Raw genomic sequence first — 12,424 nt, 5'->3', positions numbered from 1 at the left:
CTCTCTAACCTAAACAAGCCAAAAGATTTATTTTATTTCAGAGATATGTTTGTTATGATGGCAGCTTTCCCTTGTATTACTTAGCTCACATAAATTCCCCTGTTCTTCTTGTCCCTTGTCTTTCTATTGAATCCTTTTTGTTTGGGTTTGTGTACTGAAATGTTAAGAGGGGGAGTTTTTATTATGGGTTTTCTTGAATCTTAATTTGTTTTGGTGGGTTTTTTTTTAAGTTGTACAGCCTTGGTTGTGGCTCTTTAAATAAAGCTCTGAGTATGTATTATTAGAAATCCCTTTTTAAACTGAACTTTTAACTTTCCACCCCTGCTGGCCTTAGTTAAGATTTTCAAGGAAGGTTCCTCAATCATGTGATTAATCTTCAGAAACAGGAAATTTTGGTTCTGTGCTATTTCTCAGTGTATTTACTTCAGAGGTTTATAAAAGGAACTTGAAATTGCACAGTAAGTGTGTTTATAATTACTTTTAGCTGATTTAATAATCCTCAACATTTGGTGACGGTACAGATTACAACTTCAGAAATACAGTACATTACCTGTAGTATCCAGATGAAGATATCAGAGGTGTAGGAAATTACTTGGATTGTATTTATCCTCAGTAGTGCACTAATCCAGCCTCTGGCTGAGGCTGGATCTTTCAGCATCTTTGTCTGCATTTATCCCATTATGCAGTGGGAACATGTGCATGAATGATAAAGAACTTCTTCATGTTGAAAAAGTTGCTGGGCCACATGTACACCATCAAATCTTGGTGCAGCAGTTGTAAAGCACCTGGTGTGGTAATGCTGTTAGGAGAATTTTTAAGCCAATAGGTATTTTTTATATCAATATCTACAATGTGCCAAAGCTAATACCACTTCCTGCTGCTGGCAGCTCTTTATGTCTCAGCTCCCGATCTAGCAAACTTTTACTCACCTGAGGAGCATTTAATCATGCAGGTAGTTCTGTTGATCTCAGTAATGGGTCCAAGTTGATCTCAGTGGGCCTACTTGCATGAGTAAGGGCTCCTCGTGTGGGTAAGGGTTTGCAGGGTCAAGTCCTTAGTTAGTTTGATTCAGAAGCTTGTATTTAAATGTCACCAGTGAAAACAATGCTAGAGAAATGCAGCTTTTAAGTCCCCTGGCAGGGTTTTTCTGCACCTTTGAAGCTTGGATTGTTATAAGAATAAATGTCAAACAATTTCCTTGGGAGTAATTTGAGGTTGAACTTGCGATTCTGAGTCTCCACTTGTTTACATGTCAAATTGTGTGCTGACAGACTCCTGCCCACATATTGTTGCCTGCGGGATGAGGACATTAACGTATTAACATACAAACCCTCTGCTGAAAACACAGGCTCTGGGGTGAAATATGGCAATGGTGCAATAACACAGACACTATACAGCGGTTTAGAACAGAAAACGACAAATCTACCGGATATAATTGAATCTAAGTACAGTGGGGAATTTTAGAACTAAAGTATTTTCATGACGTTCTGATTAGTTTTTCTTTTTCAGTTTTCCATTTCACAGCAATGGTTTTGTGACCAGATTTCAACTGACTCGTTATTTCAAGACCTATTATTTCAGACACTTGGTGATCTTTAAAAATTGTTAGTCCTTGATCCCACTGAAGATGATTAAGGTATGTCTACACTGCAGCTGGGAGGGAGGCTCCAGCCTGGACAGACAGACTTGCCCTTATGGACCTCGACCTAACATGCTAAAAATATGAATGTGGATGGACATTGTGTCTTGGGTTGCGACTCGGGCTCTCCAGAGAGCCCAGGCTGCCCCGTCCACGCTGCTATTTTTAGTGTTCTTGCTCAAGCTCCGCAAGTATGAATCCGTCGACCTGGGCTGGGCGGGTTGCTCCGGGGCTGCAGTGTAGATACACCCATAGGGCTCAATCCTGCGTGGCGTTGAGCCCTGTGCTGGAGGCCTTCAGCAACTTGCAGGATTCACCGTTGTGCATTTTGAACCTTCAACCTATCAGGCAGGTAGCAGAATAGCTATTTTCTAGCCAGGCTCCTTTGCTTGCTCTAATGCCCTATAAGTTAACAGCCTACCCAAGCATCTGGTTTGTCAGCGAATGGAACGAGCGGTGCGGAAAGCTAATGTGTGCATTTGCATTCTGTAGGCATCCATTGTGATAACGTATGCGCACAGGGCCGCTGGGGACCAAACTGCTCCATCTCTTGTCACTGTGAGAACGGGGGATCCTGTTCGCCGGAGGATGGGACTTGCGAGTGTGCGCCAGGATATAGAGGACTCATGTGCCAGAGAAGTAAGGCTTACCATTTCTGCGGTGGGAGAGGCACTTCCGGAGCGAAGCAAAGCTAAAGAGGAAGAAAGAGAGGCCCAGAAAAGGCCTCTGATAATGAGGGGAAGAGCTCTCATACCAGTGTGCTCCTGCCTCATGTATCCATTTGCCCATTAGGGACTGCCCAGGCCACAAGAATGATTGTAGCATGGTAATTCAGTTCCTGGAGGGCGGAGCTCTTGAGAGAATTCCAGATTTTGCATTATTTTGGCTCCAAAATGGGTCTAGAGAATAAAAAAGGAATCCACAGCGCAAGATATTCTTGTTTAATAAGTTGTTTAGATGTAGGCAGAACCTGAATGCACAGCCCTAATAGCCAGTCCCCCATTGTCCTTCTCAAGAGCCTCATTGACATAATCTCAGTTGGGGGCAGGGGGAGAAAGGGAGCAGCAGTCACCACTTTACAATGCTTTATCTGGCATTCCGTAGCCAGTAGGAAGGGGACATGTATTGCTGGAAAGGAGCAACCTCTGTGGGTACAGAACTCAGGAAGGTTTGGGGCAGAAAGGAATTAAATGTTGCGCCAGGGCAACTGTAGGATGCTCTATATTGGGATTCAGTGAAAGAGTACAGGCTGTGCACAAACAGAAATGGGAGAGAGGGAGGAGCCTTTTATGCTTATTTTTATTATTGTGCCTGAGTGTCACGTGAGGTCCAGTGAACAAATGTAACAGACTCTGGAAGTAGAGATCACAGTCTGTTCAGCACAATGATAAATGGGGGTCAGATTGGGCCTGTTGCATACTGAAGAGTGGCTCGTCATTGGCTATCAGAATAATGTGGCAACATTGTGTCAATGCCGAAGTTAGTTTCAAGATCCTGCACTCTAGAAAAAGAAACACAGTAGGCTAGATACCAACCTGGAATAGCTGCAGTCTCCTGCTGCATACCAAAATGTGCCAAGGAGATAAAATCTTTTCATTTGCCTTATCTAGAAAGCCACTTCTCTTCCCCTCTACCCCACATTTGACACTTAGTACCTCTTCAGATGTATATGGAGGCCACACACCACTTTCTTGCTGTCTAAAGAGAGATGCATTCACCTTTATTAATTGTTTACTGCAGCACCCCTTCACACCCACTGTCCAACCCCAAATCACATGCCCCCTCTGATTTTACAGGCAACACTTGCCTCCAGCACACACTCATCTCTAAAAATAATTTGTAGCCGCCAGTTTTTATTTAAAGCCCTTACAGTGATGACCTCTGGCACTGCTGGAGTTAATGGCCTATAAGCATTTTCATTAAAATCCCCTCTTTCCGGGTGCTTCGGCATATCTGTGCAGCTGTAAAACTCCTCTCCAAGACTGGCACATGGCACTCAAAGCTTCAGGAAATTGTATTACAAGTTTGAAGCCCTAAGAGTGCAAAAGCAAAGGAAGTTAATAGTTTCTGGCCTTCCTGAGCTGAAAAACAGCTTAGTTTTATCAGCTGAAGGCATGGAGGCCATAAGGGGCAAATCCTGTCCCCAGAGCACAGCTCCAGTAATGAGGCTGTGCCCTGACAAGATCCACTCGGTACTTGTGGGAGGAGGAATTCTTCCCCAAGCCACAAGCTTCTGAAACCCCCCTTCTGTGGTGGAATGGCTAGAAGATCCAGCTCTCTCCCACGCTGACCCTACAATTCCCTGGGCTCCGGCGTGCAGTGCAGGGAGCCCCTGAAGAATACCGCTCTGCAGCTGCAGGAGGGTTTGGCCTCCCTAAGCATGTTCTCAGAATCCTCCCCATTCCCCTTCAGGAAATTCAGAGTTAGGGATGGAATCCAAGGCTTAAAGGGCAATTTTGCAAAAGTGGTACCTTCTTACTCAGCGGGTTTGCTTTTGGTGTGTATTCAGAATAACTTCACTGACAAAAAGATTGGACAGTTGTTAGCCTTGCAGAACCATCTGGGAGAGTGATTTGGATTGTTTTATGGCTAGTGTCTCATCAACAGAATTATCAGCTAGGCCTCAACTGCAGAATCTGTAGTAACATAAGGACCTTGATCCCACAGTGAATTTATGGAGCTGGCAGAGAAGTCATCATTTGGCTATAAAACTGAGCCCATGGGGAATCTCATGAGTAAAAAAGGGGAAACACGATGTAATTTTTACGTTTTTCTTACTGCAATTTAAACTGAGTGTGTCTGCCTGTTGCAGGGTTTTCCATAACCCATGTGCTTAAGAACAACAATGCAGGTTTAGAAGAGACACTTAGCCCTAATTGTGTTTTTATTCATTTGTGTGCAAATCCTACAGTGTGTTTGACTTAAGTTTTAAACAAGTTAAGCGCGTAATGTCTTGACTAATTTATATAGGTATCTCTTGTGATTGCCCCCATGCAAATGGGGCGATCTTGCATGTAGCTACCATAATTGCCCTTTTACTTTCACAGTTAGCCTTTGTTGGGTGCTGCCACTGCAATTGAATGCACAAATTAGATGCCCAGTTGCGCATGTGTTCTGCATCTAATTTATTTACTAATCAGGCACTTAATGTGGCTGGGTGTAAATACAGTAACTCCTCACTTAACGTTGTAGTTATGTTCCTGAAAAATGCGACTTTAAGCGAAATGATGTTAAGTGAATCCAATTTCCCCATAAGAATTAATGTAAATAGGAGGGGTTAGGTGCCAGGGAATTTTTTTTCACCAGACAAAAGACTTTATATATAATATATATATACACACACACACACACACAGAGTATAAGTTTTAAACAAACCATTTAATGCTGATACACAGCGATGATGATTGTGAAGCTTGGCTGAGGTGGTGGAGTCAGAGGGTGGGATATTTCCCAGGGAATGCCTTGCTGCTAAATGATGAACTAGCAATTGGCTGAGCCCTCAAGGGTTAACTCGTTGTTAATGTAGCCTCACACTCTACAAGGCAGCACAAATGGAGGGAGGGGAGACAGCATGGCAGACAGAGACACACACCCTGTGTGTGTGAGAGAGATGCGCATTGCTCCTTTAAAAAGAAAAGGAGGACTTGTGGCACCTTAGAGACTAACCAATTTATTTGAGCATGAGCTTTCGTGAGCTACAGCTCACTTCATCGGATGCATACTGTGGAAACTGCAGAAGACATTATATACACAGAGACCATGAAACAATACCTCCTCCCACCCCACTGTCCTGCTGGTAGTAGCTTATCTAAAGTGATCACTCTCCTTACAATGTGTATGATAATCAAGGTGGGCCATTTCCAGCACAAATCCAGGTCCTCTCAGTCCCCCCACAAACCCACTCTCCTGCTGGCAATAGCCCATCCAAAGTGACCACTCTCCCTACAATGTGCATGACAATCAAGGTGGGCCATTTCCAGCACAAATCCAGGGCCCAACAAGAATGTCTGAGGAGGGGGCGGGGGGGTCAGGAAAAAACAAAGGAAAAGACAAGGGGATTTCCCCTTGTTTTTTCCTGACCCCCCCGCCCCCTCCTCAGACGCTCCTGTCAAACTCTGGATTTGTGCTGGAAATGGCCAACCCCAATCACCACACATACTGCAAGGAGCGTGGTCACTCCAGACAAGCCACCACCAGCAGGAGAGTGGGTCTGGGGGGGGGGGGGGACGACGAGAAAACCTGGACCCGTGCTGGAAATGGCCCAACCTGATCACCATACATATTGTAAGGAGAAAGAAAAGGAGTACTTGTGGCACCTTAGAGACTAAATGGCACCTTAGAGACTAGGTTAGTCTCCAACCTGATCACCATATACATTGTAAGGAGAAAGAAAAGGAGTACTTGTGGCACCTTAGAGACTAAGTTAGTCTCTAAGGTGCCACAAGTACTCCTTTTCTTTCTCCTTACAATGTATATGGTGACCGGGTTGGGCCATTTCCACCACGGGTCCAGCTTTTCTCGCCACCCCCACACACACACACACGCGGGCCCACTCTCCTGCTGGTGGTGGCTTGTCTGGAGTGACCACTCTCCTTGCAGTGTGTGTGGTGATCAGGGTGGGCCATTTCCAGCACAGATCCAGGGTTTGACGGGAGCGTCTGAGGAGGTGGGGAGGGGTTGGGAAGAGACAAGGGGATTTACCCTTGTTTTTTCCTGACTCTTCTCCCCACCCCCCCCCCAGACGTTCTTGTTGGGCCCTGGATTTGTGCTGGGGATGGCCCACCTTGATTGTCATGCACATTGTGGGGAGAGTGGTCACTTTGGATGGGCTATTGCCAGCGCGAGAGTGGGTTTGTGGGGGGACTGAGAGGACCTGGATTTGTGCTGGAAATGGCTCAACTTGATTGTCATGCACATTGTAAGGAGAGTGATCACTTTAGATAAGCTATTGCCAGCAGGAGAGTGGGGTGGGGGGAGGTATTGTTTCATGCTTTGTGTGTATAAAAGATCTTCTACACTTTCCACAGTATGCATCCAATGAAGTGAGCTGTAGCTCACGAAAGCTTATGCTCAAATAAATTGGTTAGTCTCTAGGGTGCCACAAGTACTCCTTTTCTTTTTGTGAATACAGACTAACACGGCTGTTACTCTGAAACCTGTCATTGCTCCTTTAAGTATGCTGACCCCACTCTTAAGTACAGTGCCTTTTTAAGGTAATCAGCAAGCTAAGATGCAGCTGCTGCCAGGAACTTCCTCCGTCCTCTGCTCCAACACCACACACAAATCATAGAAATCATAGAATATCAGGGTGGGAAGGGACCTCAGGAGGTCATCTAGTCCACCCCCTGCTCAAAGCAGGACCAATGCCCAATTTTTGGCCCAGATCCCTCAATGGCCCCCTCAGGGATTGAACTCACAACCATGGGTTTAGCAGGCCAATGCTCAAACCACTGAGCTATCCTGAGCCCTGTTGTGTCCCCCCTGCTCTACGGAGATGGGGTAAGCAGGGTGCAGGAGCAGGGGGGAGGGGGACACCCTGACACTAGCCCCCCTCTTCGCTCCCACCCACCCACCCCCCACACAGCAAGCAGGAGGCTCTGGAGACCAGCTCTGAGGCAGAGGGCAGGAACGGCACTGGGGGGAGGGACAGCTGAACTGCGGCAATTGATAGCCTGCTGGGTGGCTGCTGCACAGGGAACTTAGGGGAGCAGGAGCTGATGAGGGGCTGCCAGTCCACCCTGGTTCCAAGCCCCCACCAGCTCGCTCCAACGGGCTGCTCTTCCTGCAAGCCGTGGACAAAGCAGGTGGCTGCCAAACGACGTTATAAGGGAGCATTGCACAGCTTTAAACAAGCAAGTTCCCTAATTGATCAGCAACGAAACAGGGTTAACCAGGACAACTTTAAGTGAGGAGTTACTGTAACTGAAAGCAATTTCTAATATATTTTATCTGATATTTTTAGAAATTAAATGAAGCTGTTTGCCTTATATTATGGGACAGGCCAAGAGCCCTTATAAAACGGATTAAGGGAGAAGGTTCTGATCTTAAAGTCTGTGAGAAGACATCTGAACTCCAGTGACTACTTGATCTTGTTCTTGCTTTAGTTTGTTCACCTGGCTTTTATGGGCATCATTGCAGTCAAGCATGTCCCCCATGTGTGCACAGCAGCGGGCCTTGTCACCATGTCACTGGATGTTGTGATTGTTTGCCTGGATTCTTTGGCTCACTCTGCAACCAAGGTACTGATCCCAAGATACTCTCATGCCTACTTTTTCCTACATTTATATGCAAGTGACTCTGCAGCAAGAACTCTTACAGACTGCTTTCAAGTTATCTGCTTTGTTTTTCAATCTCAGCAGTTTAGATCACAAGAAACTGTTTTACTTCACAGGCAAAATGCAAATGGGTACTTAGTCATCTTTTTGTAAATATGTTGTACTCTGACATGCATAAATAAAACAGCTCTGCAGCTCAGCATTTAAGCGCATATAAAATGTGACACGATCTGTAAATAAGTCTGCTGTTCAACCATATCATTTTCCTTCTGTTAATCCTAGTGTATCCTAAAGATATGATGACACTTTCTAGTACACTTTTTAAACATAAGAGGCACACATCAGTTAATATAAAGACCAACGTACTGAAAATTGGGTACTTAAATCTAAATATAGGGCCAGATAATTCACACGACCCTTCTTGGCAGTGAACAGCACCTGGCTCCGTGAATGGTGGCATTGAAATCAGGTATTACTGAACATAAGTAAGGGAGGCAGGAAATTTGTTCCAGAGGCACTTAAATAAAAGTGGCTTGATTTTTCAGAAGTGCAGAGTGACCCCAGCTCCCATTAAAGTCGACCTCTGAGCACCTTTACAAATCCAGTCACTCTTATTTAGCTGCCTAATTTAGGCACCGATGTTTGAAAACGTTGGCCTCAATTTCTTAGTTGTATCCTACACCACCTGCAAAGTCACTGCCATGTTGTGCTGGACTTGGTTTATTGCCTGCTTCTATGAGTATTTTCTACATATAGATTTAAAAGAGATTACTCTTAATGGCTACTGCTCTGGTTAAGTTGCAGGCCTTGTAAAAAATTGAACTAACACTTTTTAATTACCTTTCAGTGAGTTACAAATTACAGACAGTACTTATGCAAAATATTACACACAGATTAAATATAACTGTTTTCTTTTCCCTATGCTCTATATTCAGCTAACCAGCGTGCCAGCTGATGTATTAGAATAAACATACTTCAGTGAATTTGTCTGTTTTTTGTGAAAAGTTAGCCAAATTTCAAAGTGTAGAGCTGGGCTAATTAGCTGGTTAAGAAAAGGAGTACTTGTGGCACCTTAGAGACTAACCAATTTATTTGAGCATGAGCTTTCGTGAGCTACAGCTCACTTCATCGGATGCATACTGTGGAAACGGCAGAAGACATTATATACACAGAGACCATGAAACAATACCTCCTCCCACCCCACTCTCCTGCTGGTAACAGCTTATCTAAAGTGATCATCAAGTTGGGCCATTTCCAGCACAAATCCAGGTTTTCTCACCCTCTGCCCCCCTGGATTTGTGCTGGAAATGGCCCAACTTGATGATCACTTTAGATAAGCTATTACCAGCAGGACAGTGGGGTGGGAGGAGGTATTGTTTCATATTCTCTGTGTGTATATAAAGTCTGCTGCAGTTTCCACGGTATACATCTGATGAAGTGAGCTGTAGCTCACGAAAGCTCATGCTCAAATAAATTGATTAGTCTCTAAGGTGCCACAAGTACTCCTTTTCTTTTTGCGAATACAGACTAACACGGCTGTTCCTCTGATAGCTGGTTAAGAAAACTCTATTTTATTTTTGCTGAGCTGTTGAGTACTTCTGGATTTACTTTGAAATGTTGACCTATCCAGCAGAATCATTTTAAAATATTAATGTCCCAATTAAAATCCAGTTGTGTTGCAGTTTGTCCAAATGAGTTATCATGTAACTTTATATTTCTAAAAAGAAGAATTATATTTATCACATATTATCACTCTGCATTGACCCTTTTCCAGTTATCAGAGCATTTTTCCATGGTAGCATATACCCACAGTATACTCTGTAACATCAGAAATTCCATGTATTGATACAGTTTTTGCTTAGAATTCTAAACAGCAAGCAACTGAGCAGCTGTTTTTATAAATGTTTTTCATCATCATGTCGCAAATTGGATTGATGATACATTACGGCTGCCAGAACACACCTGACATCTCAGTGGGACTCTTAGTCCCACTTCAGAGCTTTTATGACTAATTAACATCACAATCAGGGTTGTTCTGTCTGCACAATACTTGCATATAGAAGCATTAGTAGTCCTTATTTCAGAGCTGTGTTTAAAAATATCTTGAAGCTCATAATAAATGTTTGTTTGGTGCTAAGCACGGGAAAGGAGAGTTGTCATATTAGGTCATAACCAGGTTTCCAAGCCTAAGAAGAGCAACCGTGTTTGCAAAATAGTTCTTCTACTCTTTCTCCGTTAACATCCTCTAGCACATCATACTAGTGTCTGAGCTGGAGGAAAGACAAGCAGATGCTCTCACAACCCCATCGCTAGCCTCTGTCTCCTGCAACCTGAAGTTTCACCTGTGTGATGGCTAGCCCGTTGCCTGTGTCAGCGTCAGAATTAGTATCACAAATCTATTCTCAGGCATTAGTGTTCCATATTGCAGAATAAATCAACTACATTTTTAAGTCAGCTTTTTGAGAATTTATTTAATTTAAAAAAATTCAGCTCTCATTTAAGTGGTGCTATCTATTTCCATCTTAAAGATGCAATAAAAATATTGAATTGAAGTACTAGGAATAGAGCATGGAATGGAATATTGGGACAGAACACAGGTTGACAGAGCCTTTCAGTTCTTTCTGTGTCTTGCTGATTTTTCTAACTTTTTTCTTCTTCTTTGTTCCATGTAGTTTTATCTCTTTTCATTTAGAGGACTATTCTGTTTGGTACATAATTTGAAAGTCAGCTTTATCCTTCTTGGAGATAAGTCTGTAGCTAGACTATACGCTATTGTCCTCTTCACCATTCTTAGGTTTCAGTGTGGTAAGGGTAGAGGATGGTATACTGTATAAGAGCAAATGAATCACAGCTCAGGATTTCAATCTGCAACTGATTCACATTCAGAATCGATTGAGGTCATCTGCAGTGAATGCATATAAGAAAGCGAGAATAGTTGAAATGGTAAAATAGTTGAATAATTCAGAGAAGGGCCTTTTTGGACATCATTGTTATTTACAAGGATAGAAGTCCAGTTCTGTTTGTTACATTCTTCACAGAGATGGACTGTGTGTTTTATCTTGTTTTGAAAAGACATCTGTTTTTGTCAAGGAGCACAGCTAATAAGAACCCAACAATTCATTCATTGTGGAGAATAAGACAAATACTGAGTAAAGCTTTCCATCAATTTTAATGTTAAAGATTTTCTATAATTTTGTAGGAGGTTAAAGACATACCTATCTATTCATTTTTATATTTCTTTGCCTGCACTGCAGAGAAGAATCAGACATAGCTTTTTTCCCATCTTCTTGAGTAAACTGCGCTTGGTGAACCTATAGGAATAGTTTGCTTTGTTTTAAATTGTAGTATACCTCTTTTAATAAAGCACATACAGGCATAGCTAAGACTTTTGTTGTGATCCATTGATAAACATGGTTATTTTTTATGATTTTATCATAATGGTAAAACTTCGCTTACAGTGATGGTAGCGCTTGTAGATAGCTAGATCGATAGATGCTGACTGAAATAAGCCTGAATTTTCAGTAGTAGCACTTGTGCTTCCTTGTGGCAGATGTCTTTCTCCAGGCTTACATGGTGTAAATATTCAGGCTTTCTTGGCTTATCATGCCTTTCTGTTATCCTCCTACGGCCTGATTCCGCAAGGTGCTGAGGGTCCCAACTCCCATTGACTTTGCTGAGAGTTGGGAAGCTCAGGGGAGAGTTTCAGAAGTGCCTAAAGGATTTAGAAGCACAAGTTCTGTCTCTCTCTCTCCTCATGACCTCATCGGATCAGACCCCCAAGCGAAGTGAAACTGGCTATTGCGTAGCCACTACTGTCGTGTTGAGATTTGCAGGATTTAATGCAGTGTTATTGTCACATCTCTTATATCCTGAAAATAATTTGACATTTCTTCACATGTATGTGCTTAGTTGTACAGCTCGTGATCTTGTAAAGGGGGATTGTATATTATAGGCAAACTCCCTGCTGGTTTGTAGGCTGCTGTGCATCCCAATAGGAGAGACTTACACTCTATGCATTAATGACTTCAGATGCACAGGTTGTGTACCTTTCCACTGAAGACATCAGTGCCAGGTTAAAAAGAAATGTTTTCAATTCCCCATAATATGTATCACATCAATGGGATTCTCATTCTTGGGCCAGGGAGGCAGAGCACAGATAATTGGGGTGTCAGTAACGTCCAGTGCTCTGCCGAAAGATGTACAGTGTTATTCTTCAGTGTTCCAAAGATTTATTCACAGAAAACTTGCAGTTAGCTCCTCAGTGTAGCTTCCAGCTATATTCAGTCCACATTCCTGGATCTCAACGTGAATAAGTCTAGCCTTCTTGAGACTATTTTGCTAGGAGATCCCACCATTAGGACTTTTTTTCTGGTATTTAGCATAAATTATTCCCTTCCTTAATTTAATCCCAATCATTGTAGAATCAAATAAAGGTAGGGCTAGAAAGGACTTCAAGAGGTCCTCCCATGCTGAAGCAGGACCAAGTATACTGAGATTGTCCTTGACAGAT

The 12,424-nt window shown here is 43.2% G+C and overlaps 1 protein-coding gene across 8 annotated transcripts in view; it reads left to right on the top strand.

Moving 5' to 3' along the window:
• MEGF11 (multiple EGF like domains 11) overlaps positions 1 to 12,424 on the top strand; it is a 380,480-nt gene that overhangs the window by 309,804 nt on the left and 58,252 nt on the right. For 6 of the 8 annotated variants that reach the window (XM_048866672.2, XM_048866670.2, XM_048866669.2 and 3 more), the window contains exons 15-16: positions 2,132 to 2,278; positions 7,744 to 7,878. The exons of 1 other annotated variant lie outside the window; for it this stretch is intronic. In XM_048866672.2, coding sequence (XP_048722629.2) covers positions 2,132 to 2,278; positions 7,744 to 7,878 — 282 coding nt within the window. The remainder of the gene's footprint in view (positions 1 to 2,131; positions 2,279 to 7,743; positions 7,879 to 12,424) is intronic. One more of the 8 variants, XM_075133230.1, reaches the window with a different exon arrangement.

The sequence above is a fragment of the Caretta caretta genome, chromosome 10, assembly GCF_965140235.1.
Source record: "Caretta caretta isolate rCarCar2 chromosome 10, rCarCar1.hap1, whole genome shotgun sequence".
NCBI classification, from domain to species: Eukaryota; Metazoa; Chordata; order Testudines; family Cheloniidae; genus Caretta; species Caretta caretta.
Note: the sequence above shows the minus strand (reverse complement) of the source record. Positions and strands in the feature narration are given on the sequence as shown.